The 23613-nt window shown below is 38.9% G+C and overlaps 1 protein-coding gene across 7 annotated transcripts in view; it reads left to right on the forward strand.

Moving 5' to 3' along the window:
* The window catches only part of PAN3 (poly(A) specific ribonuclease subunit PAN3), a 120409-nt gene that overhangs the window by 31088 nt on the left and 65708 nt on the right, over positions 1 to 23613 (forward strand). For 6 of the 7 annotated variants that reach the window (XR_012158470.2, XM_073340702.2, XM_073340719.2 and 3 more), the window contains exons 3-4: positions 5190 to 5256; positions 7902 to 7972. Coding sequence is in view for 6 of the 7 variants with exons in the window: in XM_073340702.2 (XP_073196803.2) it covers positions 5190 to 5256; positions 7902 to 7972 (138 nt within the window). In the remaining variant the exon portion in view is untranslated. Of the gene's footprint in view, positions 1 to 5189; positions 5287 to 7901; positions 7973 to 23613 lie in introns of those variants that run through there. The other variant, XM_073340731.1, reaches the window with a different exon arrangement.

The following is a 23613-nucleotide window of genomic DNA, read 5'->3' on the forward strand; positions in this document are numbered from 1 at the left end:
TTGGTGCCGCTGTAGCATAGACATAGCCTCTGAGTCCCTTTCCCAGACCTGAAGAAGAGCCCTGTGTAACCTCAAAAGCTTGTCTCTCTCTCAAACAGAAGCTGGTTCAATAAAAGGTATTACCTCACCCACCTTGTCTCCCTGATATCCTGGGACCAACTTGGGTACAGCAACATTGCACATGTGAATCCTACTCTGACACTTTCAAAGACATGAATTGCATAATGCATCAACATCTTGAACTGACTTTTTTGTGGGAGGAGGATCAATTTATTTCCATGACAAACTTAGTAAGCAATGGTTCTTGAGCTAGGCAGTCAAAATTTTAAAATGTAAATTAAAAAAAAAATTCTAAAAACTTTTTTTAATTAAACTTTTATCCATCCCAGCAAGTGCTGTGGGATGTAGATTTGACTGAGGCCTGGTCTGCATTAGTGGGGGAGGAAATCAATCTAAGTTACGCAACTTCAGCTACGTGAATAACACAGCTGAAGTCGACAGACATATATCAACTTACCTTGGTGTCCTCACTGTAGTGAGTTGACTGCTGCCGCTCCTTCGTTGACTCTGCCTGCGCCTCTCGCGGTGGTGGAGTACAGGAGTCGACAGGAGAGCGCTTGGGGGTCGATTTATTGCGTCCAGACTAGATGCGATAAATCGACCCCTGCGGGATCGATCACCGCCTGCCAATCTGGCGTGTAGTGTAGACATACCCTTTATGTGACTTTATTATGACCTTGATGTTTGAGGCTTTTTAAGGGAGTAATTCTAGGACATGCAACTAGATACACATAACTAAATGGCTATCTTCTGGCACAGATTGACCAAATTAATTGGTGTAAAATGAAAAAGCAAAATGGACTTTCTAAGGACCTTAGTCTGTTTCAGATACAAGCTTGAAGGACCTCTTTTACACTGAGCTTATGAGGATTTTTGCTGGGTTAAGTAGGAAGGTATGGGGAAAGATAACTGGTTAAGCTGGAACTTGGACATTACTTAAAAAGTGGTGGTGGAACCTCTTGCCTTGTTTCTACCAGCAGGATTTGTAGCCAGACTCTGAGAAATAGACTGATGGGATAATCATTGCCAAGATCACGTTTCTTTCCTCGTTTGGAGATCAGTACCAATTTGCGCTCCCCCAACCCCCCCAAGTTTCTGTGCTCTCTCTAGTGTTCCATGATGCAACAAAAATAATAGTTTCAGCAAAGATTTTATTTCTGTTTTCTTTAGTATGATGGGATGCTTGACGTGTGTCATCTAACCTGTTCTGGCTTTTTTCCTGATTCCTTTGCCTGCGTGCTCACACAGAGGGTACAGATGATATCTTGCATTCCATTAATGAGTTTCAGCAAAGCCAGGGTGCACCTCATGTGGTTTATACAGGTGGACGCTTAATCAGTTAGCCCTGAGGCATACCACTGGCCCAAATCCATTAGGAGAGAGGAATCTATAGAAGATGCCAGAGTGGCAATCGATCCAGAAATTCAACCATCAGTGGGGCTCATCTTTTATGCACTTCCTTAAGAAAGTCAGTATGGTTTTGTTACTTACCAAAAGACCGGTGTGGCTGTTGTGTTCCGTTCCTACCCAATGCCAAGAACTAAGATGCTGAAACTAACCAGTTGAACCAGTTCCGATGAAGTGAGCTGTAGCTCACGAAAGCTCATGCTCAAATAAATTGGTTAGTCTCTAAGGTGCCACAAGTCCTCCTTTTCTTTTTGTGAATACAGACTAACACGGCTGTTACTCTGAAACCAGTTGAACTAGGTTGCAGAAAAGGATTCCTCAAGCCAAGGGGTGGTACCAGGTATCACATTGCATAGACTATCAAACAAAAATCTGTCTCTTTCTACAGCATTTGGCTTTTGCATTCTATATCATTAGATATTATAAATACCACTGCTACTCTTCAGAGGCAGGTAACTAAAGTACTTTATGGTGGAAGGAATTGTACTTTAGACACCAGAATTATATACACTATCTTAGGCAGAATTACAAGGATAATCTAATACAGGAACAGGAGATATTTCTCAACTTGCTAAAAGCAGTTTTGAGTGAAGCTGAAAAGTGTTAAGTAAGAATGTCTGAAGTGTTACATTACTGGTCAGATGTACTCTATCTGTGTTCTTGTAATGTTGTTGCTCTTGAGGTGGAAGTAGAAGGACAGGTGTTATGTTATGTTCTCTGTATTTGGGAAACAGGTTAACTTAGTCCCAAACCTGCAAAGTGTGCCTGATATTGTGGTGATAAATACATTTTATAAATTCATTGCGGGTGTTAGTCTGTGGAAAGGAGTTGGCTTTCACTGATTAATAACCCTTTATTGTGAGTTGGACTTCAGCTCTTCAGCAATATGACACACCCACAGAATCAAAACCATTACCAGCAGCTTGTTTGTTTAAAGGTCTTGAAAGAGGTGGTGACACTGGTAGACCAGGTGCCAGCTCATGCCTTAATTGAATTCTGGCAAATACATAGCTGAAGTCAGCCTGGTTCACCTGTGTATTAATATTAATAATAGGTATTAGAATTCTAAGAATGTGTTAAGAGGTTAGACTGTGTTTGAATGCTTGTGAGTTGCTGCACGCATTACTCTCACTTATAACATCTGTATCCCATATTATGAGGTAATATTTAAGTAGGTGTCTCGTAAGCCTCTTCCATTGTGTAAATCACCAGACAGGAGAGAGATTTTAACTAGTGCAGAATGCTGGTTTCCAACAGAAGGTGTTATGTCCTGTCTGACAAAGAAGGCCCATTGACACCAGATGGACAAGAGTAGAACATTAAAGAGGACAAAAGACTACTGTTTACTCTTCTCTCTCCTACCTCCACCCCTCAATAAAGATGAGTCTTGCAAGTGAATTCCTCCCATCAGCTGAATTTGCAGCTCAAAGGAGAAGGGGGGAAGGGAATAAAAGCCCCTAACTAGGAGGAACTGTATCTCATTTGCTGCTTGGACTCTGGGGGCAAGGTTTCTAGGCATAAGCAAGGGATCCCCAACTGCTTAGCCTGGGTTAGCCCTAAAGGACAGATAGAGCTTGCTTATTATAGAAGCTTCTATTACCTTTTGAAACTTAAGACTGTAACTTATTTGTGTGTGTGTGTATATATATGTATATGTATATGCTTTAACCTTGTAAGTGATTCTCTTGCTTTCTCTTCCTATTTAATAAATCTTTAGGTAGTTGGTTGTAGGATTGGTTACTAGCCTTGTCTTTGGTGTGAGATCTAAAGTGCAGTTGACCCTGGTGTGAGTGACTGGTCTGTTGGGATGGGGAATAACCTGAATATTGCGGTGTTTCATGATGTAAGGGACTGTCTATGACAAAGGCAGGCTTATCTGTGTGGCAAGACAGAGAGGGGACTGGATGTGACGTCATGTTAAGGCGGTTATAGTGCCTGAGGTGTTTACACTTGATATTTGGTTGGTGAAATCTAAGTATTGAAGTCACAACCAATTTGGGGTTGTGCCTCTTCCCTGAGGTGATACACTCATACTCTTGAACCACTGCAGGGCAGCTTGACAGAGGTTATGTGGGTATGTGTGTGGAGATTCATAGGGATGGAGTAGGGGAAGGGGTAGTAACATAATAGGTCCCATGACAACAGAATGTTTGATGCTGGAGCATCCCAACAGAATGCAGTACGTGGAATTGAGTGAGATTAGCATGGCAACTAACTGAGTTCACTGAGAGGGTCACATCTAAAGTTGCTATCTGGTAATGTGCCTCAATGGTTTTACTAAGTACTCCATAATTTAGTGTTTATTTTATTATTTCTTTGTATGGCATCATATGCATAAGTTAGTTTTAAAAGCTTGTCTTACAATAGAACTTCCGAGTTACGAGCACCAGAGTTACGAACTGACCAGTCAGCCACACGCCACATTTGGAACCGGAAGTACACGGTCAGGCAGCAGCAGAGTACTGTCTTTCTTTCTCCTCTTCTCCTCCCTTTCCTCCCCCCCCCCCCCCCGCCAAAAAAAATAAAGCAAATACAGTACAGTACCGTGTTAAATATAAACTACTAAAAAAATAAAGGTAAAGCACCATTTTTCTTCTTCATACTAAAGTTTCAAAGTTGTATTAAATCAATGTTCAGCTGTAAACTTTTGAAAGAACAACTCGAACATTTTGTTCAGTTACGAGCATTTCAGTTCAGTTACGAACATTACCAACAACCTCCATTCCTGAGGTGTTCGTAACTCTGAGGTCCTACTGTACTTATTTTACAAAACCTGTTTCCATTCTTCTTTACTATAACTGAAGCATTTGTATGTTTTTGCTGAAGTGAGTGTTAAAGTTCTGCAGGGACTTCTAATTTCAGTTGCTTTATGGAAAGTGGTGAGAATCTTTTCGCATTGCAGATGTATATTTCTAATAACAGTACAGGGAGGAGGCAGCTCTCAAACTGCCATTTGTCATCTTCCCTTCGTTTTAGGCCCCACCCTGAAAATATTGACCTATGTGGCCAAAGAGCTGAGTTGGGGTGAAGTTCTTGCTTAGCAAGATTCCTGCCCTTACTGCATAGGAGCGGGGCTCAGCCTGATAATGATTGAAAAAGTTGAAGAGAGCCACTGCTGCCCTTTAAACATGTTGCACAGCCACAGGAAAATCATATAGTTTTCCTGAAAGCCCCACTATGCTTGGTAATTCTTTGGGTTCCATCATTCAAAAGATGCCACCAAATGCTATACTAATTTGACAGTTCTTCACAGGGGAAGAGTCTCATATGATGATAGTGGCAAATAATGGGGAGAGGAGGAGGAGTCCTGGGAGTGCAGCATTAAGGAATCTTCAAGTAATAAAAGCCACGGCCTTCTCTAACATTTTGAGAAACTATAGGAAAAAGGAGGAGAACCTTAGATACAGTAGGGCCTCCTAATCTATAAGTAGTTGGTGTAGATAATGCTGTTTTTCATACACACTTGTTTTGTGTGTTGTGGTTTTCATTAGAATTGTTTTCTCTCATTTGCTCAACATTTTTTGTTAACTACCAATCAGAATCTGTGTAGAGCAATTTATTAAATTGGAAATAAACACCTATCCTCTTCTTACCCTGAGACAATGGCCATCAGGATGTTAATCTTCTAATTAGTATTAATAAAGTCTTAAGATTAGCTCGTATGTCTTCAGCCTTAATAGCTTCATTTTATGCGTGCAATTTTTGTTTTTCACTTTTTGCAGAGGATGACAAATAGCAGCAGTTCTCCTAGTCTCCTCAATGACAGTGCCAAGCAGTATGCAGGCCATGGTAAGAACTTTTAAAGAAATATGTTTAAAGGTATGTTCAAAAGCTATCTTTATGGGAAAAAAATAGTTTCAAGGGAGTTAGTCCTCCCTTTAATCTGATTTAGAGGTGATAGAATATTTTTTTATTACTGTGTATTCCAAACCAAATTACTAGTGAACTTTCTAACTCTCAGCTTGCCTTTCATTTAAAGGGAAAAACTTAGAAATATAGTTGTTTGAAATAAATGAAATTACATATGTAATTTTTTTTACCTTTAAATTTTCGATGCACATATTCACACATTTTTGTCTGTTTTATTTACAAATTGAACTAAATTTATCGTTTCATGTTTTTCATATTTTTTTTCCCACAGCCAAGGTATAATAGGCTATTTGGTATGAAACTCCTGGTAACAGAGGACAGGAACTTGGCACTAACAGAATCTAATGAATTTTGGATCTTGAGTTCTGTGGCATATGCCAAATAACTTGGAGCTTGGAATTTAAAATTTCTACACAGCATGTTTTAAGTAATACCTTGCCCCTTTCACACTTTCTTCTTTCATATTACTTGGGAACATTCCATCCATCCATACAAAAAATGACTATATTTTATAGGCCTATCTTTGTGTTATGAAGCTGCTAATGCATTTTCTACTTAAAAATCATTATTAGTTATGTCAACGTCTGGAAGATCCCAAGGTGTTTGAAATGCTGTCAGTTAAGGAAAATATTTTTACTTTTAACTTGAGCAAATTTAGTGTTTAACTCCAGTGAGAGAATACTGAACCTCACAATATTCTTTTTAGTTCTTAGAATATAACAACACTTTAGATTTCTTCAGATGATCTGCTTAGTCCTGTATCAATATTTAACTTCTTTAAGAAGTGGCTCCCACTTCCAATTGGCAAAAACATACATTTAAAGTATGGCCCTCCTCTAAAAGGGGCTACAAAAGTGGTGTTGTGGAGCTCCGTGTTTGTGTTAGATGCCACAGCAAATTCACTTGTCCGTTTACAAGTAAAATAACAAACAAAAAAACCCCTATCTTAATGATTAGTCATAAGAACAGCCACACTGGGTCAGACCAACGGTCCATCTTACCCAGTATCCTGTCTTTTGACAGTGGCCAATGCCAGGTGCCCCAGAGGGAATGAACAGAACAGGGAATCATCAAGTGATCCATCCCCTGTTGCTCATTCCCAGCTTCTGACAAACAGAGGCTAGGGATACCATCCCTGCTCATCCTGGCTAATAGCCATTGAAGGACCTATCCTTCATGAATTTATCTAGTTTTTTTGAACCATGTTATAGTCTTGGCCTTCACAACATCCTCTGGCAAGGATGCCACAGGTTGACTGTGCGTTGTGTGAAAAAATACTTCCTTTTGTTTGTTTTAAACCTGCTGCCTATTAATTTCACTTGGTGACCCCTAGCTCTTGTGTTATGAGAAGGAGAAGTAACAGTACCTTATTTACTTTCTCCACACCAGTCATGATTTTGCAGACCTCAATCATATCCCCCCTTAGTAGTCTCTTTTCCAAGCTGAAAAGTCCCAGTCTTGTTAATCTCTCCTCATATGGAAGATGTTCCATACCCCTAATTATTTTTGTTGCCCTTTTTCTGAGCCTTTTTCAATTCCAGTATATCTTTTTTGAGATGGGACAACCATATCTGTATGCAGTATTCAAGATGTCAGCGTACCATGGATTTATATGGGCGTACTATGGACTTATCGTGCAAATGCAACCTTAGATTTGAAAGTCAGGTGGCTGTTTCCTCCTTGTGCTTCATTTCTAGTAATAATTATTTTACAGAGCAGATTTTGTCCTGAATTATACTTCTACACTCCGATTGAAAATAGTTAATTGTTCAAGATGATGGAGTTTTGCTGGTGTAAATGAGATTTAAGTTTTAGGTGTAAAATATCCACCATTGAGGGCAATACACGAAGAGGGGAAAAAACAGACTGACTTTTGGTTTGCTAGACTGGCTGTGTAAACTGAACAGACTCTTTAAGAAATTGAGAGAGAACTTCCAGTTCCCTTTTTGAGGCACACTTTAGAATAGAACTGCACTTTGAAGGCATACTGACCATGGTCAAAGAGATTCGGGTTTACAGAAAACATTTTTAAACATTAGTGTGTTAGCAGATGGCATCCACTAGGCAATTAGGAGACATCCATATTTTTAATCTATGAATTAATCTGGAGTTTCCTGTTTAAATAGTGACTGTGGTGATTGAGATCCAGATTATGGTACTTATGATCTGGAGGCAAAGTGTAGGGACAGGGAGAAATAATAATTTATTTGTAAAATCTTCATCTTGACTGCCTCTAGGTCCTGATTAAATTTCTAAATAAAAAGTTGGCAAAACAGACAACAACCATAATGTTTGCAGAATTAAGTGGTATGGAGTACAGCACATAATTATTTAAACTGGCAATGGGTAACTTTTTAAATTCTTCTTTTAATTGTGTACCCATGCACAGTCTAATGAACTGCTATGCTTTTAGCAGTTCTGACTTTAAAATTAGCTTTAATTCTGAATGGATAAACCTTTTTTCGCCTTTTTCCAGTGACATTTAAAATTATTTGAACTTTTTTTCAAAATAGTTTGTGCTGATAATATATAGTAGTAACGATGTTTCTAACATTCTTTTACAGACCCACTGACTTCACCAGCTTCATCCTTGTTTAATGACTTTGCTGCCCTCAGTTTATCTCAAAGGAGAAAGGTAGGCAACACCTAAACTCTAGAAGGTGGCATATCTGTAACTGACAAAAGAAGAATGGAGGGTAGGACAGAGGGAACCCAAGAAATTAGATTGTTTTAAACGGGTATGACTCTTTTGGTGTCACATTTGTTATTTTCTATTTCATTACATAAAGAAGTTAGATGATATCTTTAAGATGTGCTATTGCAGACCAGCCTGTTGCTGCTAATATGAAATATTCCAGGCACATATTTCAGACTGCATTTATAAGAATACTTTGAACATGAGTGTCAAGGACCTGCCCCTTGAACTCTAAAATAAACTGTTTTTATGGTGCTGAAAACAGAGGCTTGCAGGTGTTCATCTTGGGCCTTCACAGCCTCAGGTTCTGTGATAAGATCTTCAAATGGAGGATGGGTCCTGAACCTCAGTGATTCTTGCAGAATTCATTAGTTTGAAAAAATGTAAACATCTAGAAGATCAGAAAGTTTTTTTCTGTAAACCAGGGTTACACCAGAGTTCCATCTGTTCTGTGTAATCTGCAGCTGTTTGTTAGAAAGGCAACCCAACTTGTCCCAAATAGTAGTCAAAATGTACTTTCACTGACCAATTTCACATCTTTTTCCTAATATCAAGCCACCTACATGAGCATTAATTTCCCCCAAGTGAGTGGTACGCTGTCTTGCAAGCACGCTACTTCAGCATGCTTGTGCTTTCTCCTGTAGCTCTAACCATGTACTGAAAGTTGTGGGTTCTTTGCATAGTTCCTGCAGGTAAGGATTGAAATGAAAGCTACCATAATTGGCCCACCAAATAAGTGTTCCTTGAAATAAAATGATGTTACAGATTGTCTATTTCCTAATATTGGATATAGTTTGGCATTATGAATTGTCCCTGTTCCTTAATGCCAGCTGTCACGCTCTAACAGCTTGCTTTAAATGCTGCATATAATCTTACACTTTTCACTACTTGCTGAAAGTGGTGAGAATGAAAATATACACACAACAATAAAAATTAAATATGTAGAAGGAGCATATCATCATGTATAGGTATACTATAAGGCCAACTGGCTACGGTGCTATATGTTGTTTAATTGACCTACCTATAATTAATCTCATTTGTCCAGGCTGGTAATGTAATGTTTCAAATACAAAGCAAAACCTGAAATAGCTATAAATTCCTAGCTTGTTCCTGTTTTTCCATGAATAATCAAAGCTCTAAACCCATAGTCACAAAAATGGTATCTTTGACAGAAAGAGTGGCTTATGCAAACTGACTCATAATTCACTTTTACAACTAATTTAGCACTTCTGTTAATTGGAATACAAACTGGAAACCTCTGAAATGTTACTAATTGAGTATACATTGTAGCTGCTACTTCTTAATGTCGATTCATGAAGAAGAAGGTTATCCATTGACTTCAGTCTGCAGAGAATACAAATGCAGATGGCTATGGATTTGTTTTCTAAATACTGTTAATATTCTGAAATGCATATTTTTGTATTATTGGGGTTTGTGTAGCTTGCAGTTCATGTCAACGGGTCACCTGTAAGGTGAATTGCAGAGCTTTTGACAGTTTGAAATATATTGATTTGGGATATTAAATGGTTTGTATAGACCTGAGTTCATATGCACTTACAATTTGAACATAGCTATTTGAAAAAATCTCTTTACTTGCCAAGAACCCAAGTTGTGGGTTTTGTTTTTGTCCTGAAAGCGCTTAAAAACAGTTGTCTAAAACCAGCATTTCCTGCATTATCACTGACTTGGAAGACAAATATAACACCCTGAATAGGGTCTTGGTAAGTGAGTAAAGGAGAAATTGCTTTTCAGGTATTTTGTTTAAAAGTTAGCAATTTGGAATCTTAAAATACTCAACTATTTAAAAAAGCTTTGCATCTTACCTCTCCGAAAGAGGGATGTTTGAGTAGTATTGAATTCATAAAGTTTTCTGTAAAAGATTTATTAAATAGCTGACTTCGACAAGGAAATTCAGAGTTTATTCCGTCTGAAAAAAATCTTATTGTGCCTAGATATTGCTGATCATATGATCCTATCAGAGTCCTCAGAACAGTGGGTGATCCTATACTACTTATGAGCTGCAATACTTGGTTACAACAAAGTAAGTTAAGGATGGACTTGGTAACCTTAACTATGAATTTCCTTGCTTTTTGTGTAGGCAGACAGTGTTTGGAAGTATAGGTTTGTGTGCTTGGGGCTATTTGAGGTGCTTATAATATTTAGGGCGTTAAAAACATTATATGTTTTTAAACATCTTGTAATCAGTCAGCTACAGATTGGCTTTAAAAAAATTAACCCAACTTCTTAATTTTACATGAACAGTCTAAAAATTACCTTCAAATGGCCTTTGATAAATGCATTCTTGGAACTGTAAAATCTTTCCTTTCACCCATCAAATAATTATTAGAATGCTGCACTACAATTTTAAGTTACAGTAAATCTAAGAATACAAATTTAAGAAATTTTACAGGATACTGAAAAGGAAAAATTCATATGAGCTGAACACTTCTGTGGGTGCAGTCTATGTGGTGGTTCTGACAACCCTAAACCTCTCTGAATGTCATAACCCTAAATGCAATTAGGTAGCTACTTGAAAATTTCTTATGGCAATTTTTCTCTTACAAACTACGTACACAAATAATAAATTTGTGGTGCATGATAACAAGAGCCGGGATATTCAATATTAGATTAACACTCTGTCCTTAACTTAATGCTGTTGTACCTTTTTTGTCATCTTCCAAAATGCATAATACCAGTTGCTAAGGATGGAGTGTCATCCTGAACTTGGATTCCTTGGAGTTTAACATTTTGTCTCAACATTAATATATTGAAATACTTTCTTTTTAGAAAGATTATATTTTAAATTAGCATAAATTATTATTTCTCTCAGCCTGGAAAAGCTCTTTGGATTAATTCTGGTTCCTTTGGTAATTGGTTTTGATAGCTCATAAAATATGTATGGTATAATTGATTGTAATCACCGATGCTAAGGGGATGGCACTTTTATAGGTTTAAAGAAAAACGCATAGTGACATTTTTATGTAAACTGGTTCTGAGACTGTTACCACCAATCCAGACTTATGGTTACCACTTACCTTCACCAGTCAGCCTGGAAGGTCCACAAATACCATTCTTTGCTTTTTTATTTATTTGTTCATACCTTCAAACCCACTGGAACTGAACTGTCCTCAATGGTTCCCAATAATTTTCTTGGTTTTATTTCCACTTTTGAATGGCTCTTTATCTGAGTCAGAACTAGAGAAGATCTCTATGGGTACATCTACATTGTGCTAAAAGATCTGTGGCATGGCTGCCGCTGGCTCGGGTCAGCTGACTTGGGCTTGAGGGGCTATAAAATTGCAAGGTAGGTGTTCAGACTTGGGCTGGAGCCCAGGCTATGAGACCCTGGAAGGGGGTTGGGTCTCGGAGCCCGGGCCCCAGCCCAAGCTCAGATGTCTACATTGTGATTTATAGCCCCAGAGCTTGAACCCCGCAAGCTCGAGTCAGTTGACCTGAGCTCTGAGACTCAGTACTGTGGGTTATTTTTATTGCTGTGTAGATATACCCTGCGGAAGTGATAATTGTTCATGTGATGACAGCTGTTGGTACAGTGGTTGGAATGAGGGAACCATCCTGTGATTCCGTTTGGCCATGCTATTGGGATGTTTCTGTGCTGCTTGTACTAGTCTCTCTACATATGCCACAAGCTGTATAACAAGAGTTCTAGTCCTTCAGAATCTCTCTTCACTGGCCCTGGATGACTAGAAGTTAGGAACAAAAGATTTTCTCCAAATTGGACTGAACAGTGGAAGATATTGGAGAGGTTATCTGGATTGAGATTCATCAGAAACAAACTACTTATTCAAATTTGGTGCATCTTCGTGCTTAGCTAGTCTATTAGAGTATTCTTTACATGAAGAGGTGAACTTTGCCTAAACCATTCCAGATTTCCTCTGGAATATTTGTGTCTCCCAGAACAAGACCTAATTTCCACTTTAGTCCTGCTCATGCCATGTTTCTACAGTTGCTGACAGCAGTAGTGTATTTTGGCACCTTCTGTTCTTACTGTGTTCTATACAGCTTTCCACTAGTATGTGTACACTGCCTTGAAACCATTAGTGACTCAGTCTTGCAGGGTGCTGAACACTCTGGCTCCAACCCAGCAAAACACTTAGTCACATGCTTAACTTGAAGCAGTGACTTCAGTCGTATTTAAATGGGACTAAGGACTTATCATGTGGTTAAAGATAATACATACCAACATCCTCTGCTGAATTGGGGCCAGCACCTTGAGGCATTGAGTCGTTCCGTAGCAAGCACTCACCTGGGAATTCTCTTTATCTTTTTTCAGCTAAAAAAAATAAACTCCTCTCATTTTGTTCTTTGTCATATAAACTCATTTCTTAAACTGTAAAACTTAGTTGACTGATATGAAATTAAATAGAATTCCATACAAAGTCTATTAAGCACTCAAAAGTGAAGTTTCAACAAGCAACCTTTGCTCTGCTATCTTGTGCATATGTATTACAGTAGTCTTTGAGATCACATACTATACGTAAAGTAGCATTTCTTCTATAATTCAATTTTTTCCATTTTTACCTTAGTTAACTGTCATCATGGATCTGTTCCTTCTCTGTGTTGTTCCAGTTTTATGCATGTGTTCTTTTTTGAATCCACTTATACTTTTGGCCAACACCACATCCCACGGCAATGAGTTCCAAGCTTAGTGGTGAGTTGTTTCCTCTTGTTTGTATTAAGCCTACTGCCTGTTACTTTTATCGGGTGACCCTAGGTTTTTATGTTGTGTGAAAGGGTAAATAACGCTTTTCTATTCACCTTTTTCCTCACCATTCAGGATTTTATGGACCTCTGTTACTTCACCCCCACAGTTTCTTTTCTGAGCTGAGCAGCTCTAAACTTTAGTCTTTCCTTGTATGGAAGCTGTTCCATTCCCTTAGTCATCTTTGTTGCTCTTCCCTGAACCTTTTCCAGTTCCACTATATCCTTTTTGAGACAGGGCAACCACAGCTAGACACAGAATTGATTCTGTGGGTGCACCACGCATTCATAAGTGGCATTATGACATTTTCTGTATTATTTCTTTACCTTCCGTAATAATTCCTGTCATATTGTTAGCCTTTTTGACTGCTGTTGCGCGTTGAATGGAAGTTTTCAGAGAATTATCCACAGTGATTCCAAGATCGTTTTTGGTTGGTAATAGCTAATTTAGAACCTCTCGGATATCTTAACTCGGGTTAAGATAATATTAAGAATGTATTATGTTCCCAACAAACTATCAAGAATTAATGAAAATTGGTTTCCTCTTTTGCTGGGAAAAATGCAATGAAAAGGACACACTATTATGTAGGTAGTGTAATGCACTGAAACATCTTCCTTTTGGCCACTACTAAAACAAGCCATAATTCTTCAATTTACAGCATATAGACATGGGGGACTATGTGCTTGTCACCGTTATAGGACTAGCTGCATCTCTGTTCCCATTCTTGTCTGAGTCTCCCCATCTTCCCCCCAGGTATAAGGGCTCTTGTCCTTCCCTGTCTTGGAATGGAATTTTGCAGTGCTTCCACTCTTAGATTGGGATACCCATGTATTCAACCAAGTATTACCATGCAAAGTTCACAGACCTGTGACCAGTGAGATTGACCAACTTCTTTAAATCCAAATATTTTATTCAGCGGTAGGAACAAAACTTTAGAGATAAAGATTTCAAAACCGCCTACGTGCATATTTAATCTCCTCTAATCTTGTGCTTCTCTGCAAGCTAAGTAAGATGTTTCTCTCTTGAGTTACAGGTAGGTAATCTGGTTTTAAATTGAACAGAGACAAAACCGGACATGGTTTTGTTCAGTATCTGACAGGGGAATGCTGTTTTGAAGAGCACACTATGCAACTCTTCTGGCCCGATCTCGCACACATGGTGCATGCGAGATCACACTGGTGGTTGCAGGGCAGCGTCCTCCCGTGCACCCTGCATGCCGACAGGGGCGGGCTCACTCCATTCCCACAACTACTGGAATGTCCAGTATTCTGAGAATGTGAGAGTGGCCACCCTAATTACAGTAAAAGAACAGAACCAACTTGCATTCTTGTAAAGGCAAGGTGGATGAGATAATATCTTCTATTCGACCAACTTCTGTTGGTGAAAGAAACAGGCTTTTGAGCTACGCAAAGCACTTCTTCAGCATTCTTGTAGAAAGTCAACTCTCCTTCTCTCTGTGTCTCTGGCCCCAATTACCACATTGCTCAATGTTCTTTGGTACGGGGATGTGGTGTGATGTCTTCCCCAAGTCAGTCAGCAAGTCTGAACCAGAAGGAGAGAAAAGTCACTCTAGGAGAATATTCCCATCCATGTTCCATTGTTCAGACAGTGAAATCCATTCAGCCTTAATGGTTTGCAGTCACTGGTCTTATGACTGTATGTAACCACGTGGGAGTGTGTTGAAACTGTCTGCTCCCCTCTGACATTCTAACACACCATCTCAGAAATCCAGTACATAAACCACATTTAGGGGTAGATCAGTACTCATTACCAAGCAACCCCACATTTGTGTCATCACTCATTGTAATTTTCAGGATTGTGGGGCTACAGAGAAGACTTCAGATCATTACTGGACTAAACTTTTCTTTTAAACATGAAGTTTACATTGTGCAATTATACCATACTTTTGCAATAATAAAATGTTGTTGTTAAACAGTTACGCAATCACTTGCTTGTTTCTATAAAGGTTATTGCACAAATGTGGAAACAAGATTATCCTCCAACAAAGAGTTAGAATAAAGTTTTTCTTTACTGTGGAGAAACTGACTTATTTACTACAAGGCGTGTATCAAGACTGCTGTGCTATTTGGTCTCCTTTTTACAGTGTTATGGAACTCTGTTATTCAGTTTTCAGTTGTTCAGTAGAGTTCCACAGAATTGATATTTACTAATTAACAGACCTGACTTGATATTTTCTTTCTTCTTGTGTAAGTGTGGTGTGTTCTTAAATACTTTTTTTTATTCAGGTTTAATTTGATTTATGGGTAGGTGGGCACCCTACATTATTTCATGAAGCTAAACTATTTCAAAATTACATTTACTTATAGAAAGTTTCAGAAACTGATGACGTGTATAAGTTCATCAAGATAAAATGCTTATTCCTCTAACTATATGAAAGAACAAACTTCTAGCTCTCATCTTAACTAGTAACTTAAAAAATATCTTATTGCTTGTTTTGTTATTTATACCTAAATAAAGTCAGTATATCTTATGACTGGAGTAACTTTAATAACTTAGTCTTTCTGTGAGACATACCTTAGGAAAAGGATAATTTAATAGGTTTGTCCGCACTCATCAGCTACATATCTTTGCTACCAGGCACACAGTCTTCTATAGCTACAATTCAAGGGCTGAGGTAATTAAACCTCAAAGCAACTTTGCTGTACATCTAGATGGCTATTGTGTATTTGCAAGATTTCTCTTATACCTATGTTAGGTCTAATACATATGTAGTGTGCTGTGTAAGAATGACTTGCTATGAACTCTTCATATGTCTGTAATGGAACATGAAGAGGGAAAGATCTTGTAGCCTTCCATACATGATATAAGATACTACACTTGTATTTAAAATGGCAGGAAGAATGTCATCATTGAGGAAGAGCTACTGTATAGAGATGCATGAACACGGGGCGGAGTAAAGGTTGCATATGAATCCTTAACCTTATTATTCCCTGCATTTTGAGTGCTTCATTATGCATCTTTAACTTTTTCAAAATTTTTATATATAATATTCTAGGGTTTTTAAAACGAAAACCCAAATTTCACTTTCCTAGACGTCTAAAGTCTACTTTCTTATTAAAAAAAACATATAATTGTATGTGTAAATTCCGTTATCTGGAACTGTTTGGTTACACACCGCCATAATGCTGTGTTCTGTGCACTATAAGACATCATAAAAGAGGCCCTTAAACTTAAGAAATTTACAGCTTAGTAATGCACTTTTTGCCTCCCTCAGCTATGGAGTTCCCAAGGTATGTTTCTAAGCATGGTTCTTTGCTTCAAATCTTAAGCCTTGTCTACACTTAGAAGCTTTGCTCATGCAGCTCTGCCAGCAAGACCAGCAAAAAAGTACTTTTTTGCCAGTATCACTGCATCTACAGTAAGGCTTTTGCCAGCATAGCTATGTAAAAAAATACAAATAAAAGTTTAACAGCACAGTTATATCAGTTAGAGGTTTGATTTTTGAGCATAGACTGACCTAAGAGTGCATCAGCTTTCTCTTACTCCTTTGGAGTTTGTAAGGTCTGCAGGGACTCTTACACTGTGCAGCCACCAGCCAACACTTGCCTGCGCTGTGTTCCTGTGTTGTGAATTGAAACAAAATGCAGAATGTCCTCTTTCAGCAGCATGCACTGTTCACATTTGTAACTCAGATCAAAACCCGTTTTCATGCAGTACTCCAAAGCACATCCCTCGAATGACTGTTATTTCTGTACCAAACTGAAAGTATCAGTAATTTTTTATAATACAAGAACTGTTTTTCACTTGCCCTCAAATAACTCAACCATTTTTTGATCACTTTCCCAAGTCATTTTCAGCCAGTGAAAGTTTCATCTTAAAAGGTGAAAATTTAAGAATGTTATGAGCAAATGAAAATAGGAGTTAGCATTGAAACTTGTATGCAGTCTTAATCCTAGTGACAACATTGTAAATGTCAGCATGCTCCACCTCTGTAACAGATGAGCTCTGAACTGTGTGCTGAAGGTTAAGCGATTCTTCTTCTGGTTTCCCATTGAGGGCAGTTAATTCCAGAGCCTAAGGCCCATTGCTGAAAACCACTGTTTCCAGCCCTCAGAAGTTCAAATATAGGGACGATAGGCAAGAGTGCTTGATTGATTTGAATGGTGTTCGTGGAACATGAAGGGAGAGAGAGAGCTCTTAGAACTAGGATCCAAACCACATTGGCTTTTATGGATCCATATCAGCAACTTGAATTTCACCTGAAAGAGATTGGGAAACAGTGCTGTACCCAGGATGTTCCGGGCCCAGTTAAGACTCAAATATGGGCATCCTTGCCTCCCACCGTCACCTCTCCCCCCAACCCTAAAATCACGTTACATACTCTTACAAAGTCTTCTCTAAAGCAATCTTATTAACTCATCCTAGTCTGTCCACCTTGCTTCTGAGTTCTCTCTATAAATAATTGCCAGATTGCATACCCTTTCCTGCCCCATAGGTGTTCTTAGTGATTTAATTTTAGCTTGCTGAAATTCCTTTGATTAGTTGCCACAGGTAAAAGAAGACAGCAAGATATATGCAATGCTATTTCTGTTATGGATATTCTTATCTAAAGATCTTTTTAGAATGTAACTAAGTAGTTCAGTGGGTGCTTTTGTTTCTAAGTCATCCTTGAAGATTTGCTTGCAAAAACTGGCAGAGAGCTCAGTTTCATTGTCAAAACTCTCAGGGTTTAAAACCACAAGGGTAGCTGCTTGCTAAGTTTTGAGTGTGGCTCTTCAAGTTGTCACTGCTGAGACTTTTCAGTTACTCCTCTTTTAAAAGAAAGCAAACGTTTTCCCCACTTCGTACTTATGCAGTCTATCATCCAGTTGTGTTAATACTGTCTAAAATGGAGTTGAAAACCTTGCATTCAAAACTTTCAAGATCTAATGACCTTTCTTTTCATCCTTTGCAAGTTCATCTGGCATTACTTTCCCCTTTGAGATAGTTTCTCTTTGACCTGTGTGGATAATCCTAATGTTTCAGACTGTGAATCAACAGCTTCCTTACATGCAACAAACCCAGGAGACTATAATTCTGTTAAAGCATCTTGCAGGCCACCAAGTAAACCATTACCCGTTTTAATGTCAAGATCTGAATTCTGCAATTTTTTGCTCACAGCATTAATTTTTGACCAGATGTTTTTGCTGAGATGCAGAATACTAAGAAAACAAAAACCTCTGTGTAATGTTTATTTGCAATCTATCAGTGTCTAAGTACTGGCATAAGATTGTTTGAAGCTTTGATCTTGTCTAGCACATTGCCTCTACCCATGCTGATCATCTTGTGTACTTTGACATTTTAATGTTATGCTAATATGCTTTTTCTACATATCCCAACCACTGGTAGAAATGGAAAACAGAGTATACAATCTTTGAACAATTCCAAAAAAAAAAATAAAACAACTTGGAACAATCATTGCAGCTGCTTCTCCTCCAATAAGATTCAGTGAATGGGTAGCATGTAGGACGAAAGACTCGTTTTGATTTGCCCACTGAATTCAGTTTTGAACAGCATTGTGTGCTACAGCCATTAGCTCTGTTCTCGTTGCTTTGTCCCCTTCAATCAGCTGGATCTAAATAGGTTTTTTTAGCTCTTCTAAATAACTTCCATAATATCCTCCCTAGTTTTGGTGTGGATGTCAATTAAATCTATAACATTCGCAATAACCTTTTGCTCTGTCTTTCAAAACCTCTGCATACATAAACACCTGAGACATTTGTTCCATCAGGAGAGGTCTGAAATGCAATAAAACATAATAGAGACGTAATCAGGTTTATTAACCTTGTAAAAAATAGGCTGCCATACTTTTCTTATGATCCTACTAAAATTCATTTTGAATTCAGTTTCCGTATGTCACCTTTGTGGCACAAGCTTTAATAGCTTTCACACGGTCTTGCAACACACTATCCATACCTTGCAAGCAATTCCAGTAAATGTAAAAAATTACCATTACAAGAAATTGTCTAAGTTCTCGCTTGAACCTCTCAAAGCTTAACATCTCTCACCTAAATACAGCAGAATATCCAAGAGATGAGAGTATTGTGCCACATGCCCTTCTGCATCCTGTAGCAGGTTTACATACCTTTTTCAATTGTGCAGTCCTTTTTCCAGCTGTTCTGCAAGTTCCATCCAGCAAGTGATTTGCCTCTATATATTCCTTCAGATGTTCATGTTGGCATTCTCACTTGCTATAAGGAAAAGTTTGGGTGCACAGTTTTGTGGTTCATAAAGGAAGATGAGGAATTTAGCTGAAAAAGCAAACAAGTAAAATGTAACAAGGAGGCAAGCATCTAACTGTACATTAATGAAGATCACTGGCAATTAACATTAGTAGTATTAGCAAAGACTCACCATTTTAATAGTTGCCTTGTTTTAAATTAACAGGATTGTTTTCTGCAAAAAAAATAGTGAACAGAATCTGTCACTTGTGGCTAAGTAGCCAGATCTACCTTGTCAGAGTTCAAATTCTTCCCCACGCTTTCAATAATCGAACCAATTTCAGCATCCACATCCATAACTATTGCACTAACAAACAGGCAACTTTCTGTCCCAGACTCAAACTCTAGGGCTCAACTATTCAGTGCCAAGCTCTGTGCCAGAATCAGATGTTCCAGCACTCAATGAGCCTGAGAAATCCAAATCAACATCCTCACTAGCTAAGGAAGGTCTAAAAGTGTAAGTAGCAGAAACATCCGATGATTGTTCACCAGGAACATGGCCAAACTTTTCACTTTTCAAGAAACTATGTAGACCACTTGCACTTTTCTGATCTTTTTCAAAGGCCTGCTGCAGCTTGCACTTTTGAGCACCATTTTTGTGCTTGTAGGTATTCATGGTGGAAATCACTGTTGACCATAAGAATTCACCCACCAAGCTCTTCGTGAATGAATTGCTAGCATTGGAATGACTGAGTGTGTGAAAGGTCTAGCTAATATTTCTGTGAAGCTCTGAGAAATTGGGTCAAAGGTCATATGTCTGTGAAACTCAGGGCTAAAACAGGTGAAACTAAGCCAGAGCTCAGGAATGCAGATATAAGGTCAGTTGAGAGCAAGTGACGGAAGCAATTGTAGAAAAGGCTAGGGCACCATGACAGAAGAGAAGAGTGAGAAGTTTAAAAAAAAAAAAGTGGGGGGGCTGAGGCACCTTTATGGTACCAGGTCTGATCCTCTGGAACTGATCCTTTGCACGCCTCTGCTAGGGAAGACATCCCCTTAATAGTTGGCATGCAGGACGAAGGATGGTGCATTCTATAGCAACTCTACTACTAAGTAGTGTTCAATTATAGCTCCATGTGGAACATATTAGTTACTGGTAATGTTCATTTGAAGTGTGTGCTTGTAGTCCAGATAACAAATCATGGTTTACTGAATGAAAATAACATAGTGTTTATGGCTGTCCTGAAGAGAGGAGGAAGGAGGTGTTTTATGGATTGTGGGATAATGAGTTGTTCAGAGCGCTTTTGTGTACTCTAGCAGGTTATGGGTTGTCACATCGTGTTTAATGGTCAGTTTTTAGGAGGCAACACAGGAAAAGCTAGTTCTGTCCCAGTAGACTAACAGCATGGCTCAGTATCTTCAAATTCTTCTTTGGTAGCTCTCCACCACTAATCTCTGCCTAATCTCTGTTGAGGCATAATCTGTTCCCATTCTAGTGTATGTATAAAAATAACCCTTCAAAAATATCTATGTAGAACAAAAATACATATTTGAACTACTTTCCTTGAAATACAATGCTGTCCCAAAATCTGTATTCTCTACCCACTGATAACTGTTGTGTACTGCATCTTCTCTACCCACCATAGTCAAATGTTTCTATGACTGATTTAGACTGTAAGATCCTTGGAACAGGAAGTGTATTACATCTCTAAAATGCTGTGTGCTCATCAATGGTATAATAAATGCATTTCAGAAAATGAGTAAATTCTTTCCACACACAAATAAATGTTATGCTTAGATTTTCCAAAATTACCTATGGAATACGTTTCACAATGGTAGCTGTGATAGTCTGTATCAGCAAAAAAAAATGAGGAGTACTTGTGGCACCCTAGAGACAAACAAATTTATTTGGGCATAAGTCAGCGGCACTGCTATGGGTACCCGCATGACCTCACAGTATGCCAACATTTTTATGGCTGACTTAGAACAACGCTTCCTCAGCTCTCGTTCCCTAACGCCCCTACTCTACTTGTGCTACATTGATGACATCTTCATCATCTGCACCCATGGAAAAGAAGCCCTTGAGAAATTCCACCATGATTTCAACAATTTCCATCCCACCATCAACCTCAGCCTGGACCAGTCCACACAAAAGATCCACTTCCTAGACATTACAGTGCTAATAAGCGATGGTCACATAAACACCACCCTATACCGGAAACCTACTGACCGCTATACTTACCTACATGCCTCCAGCTTTCATCCAGACCACATCACACCATCCATTGTGTACAGCCAAGCTCTAAGATACAACCACATTTGCTCCAACCCCTCAGACAGAGACAAACACCTACAAGATCTCTATCAAGTGTTCTTACAACTAAAGAACAATACCCACCTGCTGAAGTGAAGAAACAGATTGACAGAGCCAGAAGAATACCCAGAAATCACCTACTCCAGACAGGCCCAATAAAGAAAGTAACAGAATGCTACTAGCCATCACCTTCAGCCCCAAACTAAAACCTCTCTAGTGCAACATCAAGGATCTACAACCTATCCTGAAGGATGATCCCTCACTCACATATCTTGGGAGACAGGCCAGTCCTCGCTTACAGACAGCCACCCTCTCCTCCCCAACCTGAAGCAAAAACTCACCAACAGCCACACACCACACAACAAAAACACTAACCCAGGAACCTATCCTTGCAACAAAGCCCGTTGCCGACTCTGTCCACATATCTATTCAAGAGACACTATCATAGGGCCTAATCACATCAGCCACACCCTCAGAGGCTCATTCCCCTGCACATCTACCAAAGTGATATATACCATCATGTGCCAGCAATGCCTCTCTGCCATGTACATTGGCCAAACCGGACAGTCTCTACGCAAAAGAATAAATGGACACAAATCAGATGTCAAGAATTATAACATTCAAAAACCAGTCGGAGAACACTTCAACCTCCCTGGTCACTCAATTTCAGACCTAAAAGTCGCAATTCTCCAACAAAAAACTTCAAAAACAGACTCCAATGAGAAACTGCAGAATTGGAATTAATTTGCAAATTGGACACCATTAACTTAAGCTTGAATAAAGACTGGGAGTGGATGAGTCATTACACAAAGTAAAAACTACTTCCCCATGCTAATTTCAAATACAACAAGCAGTCCATCTAGCAGAATAAAATGGACAAGTTAATAGACTTGCTAGAGTTCTCTGGAACTCTATATTGGATGAATGGGGAGCAAGTAACAGGCTGGCATCGGGAAACGTTTCTAGAGCACATGGTGATTCAAGATTGCTCATCTGTCAGAGTGTTTTGGTGTGAAGACGTTTCTTAGAACTTTCTGATGCTTCTCAAGATTGTTTACCAAGTCAGTATTTAAATGTCAGTTGTCTTCCTAAAACGTACAGACATTATACAGATGTCAAAGTTTACAAAAAGTCTTGCTGAGCAGTTCTTTACCTGATGGAGTCTTTCTTTCAGACAGTCGTCTTTATATTCATCCAAGGGAATTGCCCTTGCATCAAGCAGCTCTTGAGCTGTATTGGGCAGGTTAAATCATACTTCATAGGATGTCATAGCTTCAGAGAAGACATTATCAAGATGACTTGTTTTCCTAGAAGCTTATGAGTGGCTGTTTTGTCCTTGCCTTTGATCCAAGACATAATCTGCTACCTGTGGTAGCAAACAAAATTACAGAGAGTAAGAATATGGCAATCTTGGTTTTCCTGTCCTGACTACTCAGTAGATTTACTAACCTTATCAGCTCTCCCTACAGAAATTCCTTTCTTCCAGTTTCCTATAGATTCGGCTGTACATCCTGACCTGGATGTGCTTTCATTGATGGAATAGTTTGAGGGTGAACTTGGGATATTTAGATGTGAGTTACTCAAAACTTGTATCCAGTCTTTTTATTAAAATGTTGACAGGGCTTTTATGTCTGTCTTACATTGCAGAAGTTCGGGTTCTTGGGTAAAAAAAAATTTTGAGTGACTCAAGCATGTCTGTATGGCATGGCAAGCCAGAGTGAATTTACCACACATCATCTTGCTGCATGCTGACTCTGTGGACACTGCTAAACTGCAGTGAATGTCTAAGGTCTAGTCCACTGTCCAGGACTTCTACTGTGCTGTTGAAGTGCCTATATGGTGAATTATTGCACAGCAAGCTGGTGCGCTGTAGATTCAGACCCTGGCTTGCCATGCAGTAACTCACCATGTAGACAAGCTCTAAGTCAGTTTTGAAAATTGGATATAGGCCGGTGGTTCTCAAACTTTTGTGTTGGTGACCACTTTCACATAGCAAGTCTCTGAGTGTGACCCTCCTTATAAATTAAAAACCCTATATATATATAATTTAACACCATTATAAATGCTGGATGCAAAGCAGGGTTTGGGGTGGAGGCTGACAGCTTGTGACTCCTCAGAATAACCTCGTGACCCCCTGAGGGGTCCCGACCCCCAGTTTGAGAACCCCTGATGTAGGCTGTTAAATCACTTGGGCGCTTTTGAGAATCTTATCTCTAGTGCAAGATCTAAGTTTTATTACATGCAGATGTCTTTTAATTCCTGAGCCTTGTTAGGAACGCTATGAATTAGGGGGATCTTATCAGTCCAGACTGGATTCTATATTGCTTGTAGCATACAACTGGCCTATGGGGGGTGTGTGTGTGTGTGTGTGTTTTTGGTTGTGACCCCT

The sequence above is a fragment of the Lepidochelys kempii genome, chromosome 1, assembly GCF_965140285.1.
Source record: "Lepidochelys kempii isolate rLepKem1 chromosome 1, rLepKem1.hap1, whole genome shotgun sequence".
In the NCBI taxonomy this organism is placed as follows: Eukaryota; Metazoa; Chordata; order Testudines; family Cheloniidae; genus Lepidochelys; species Lepidochelys kempii.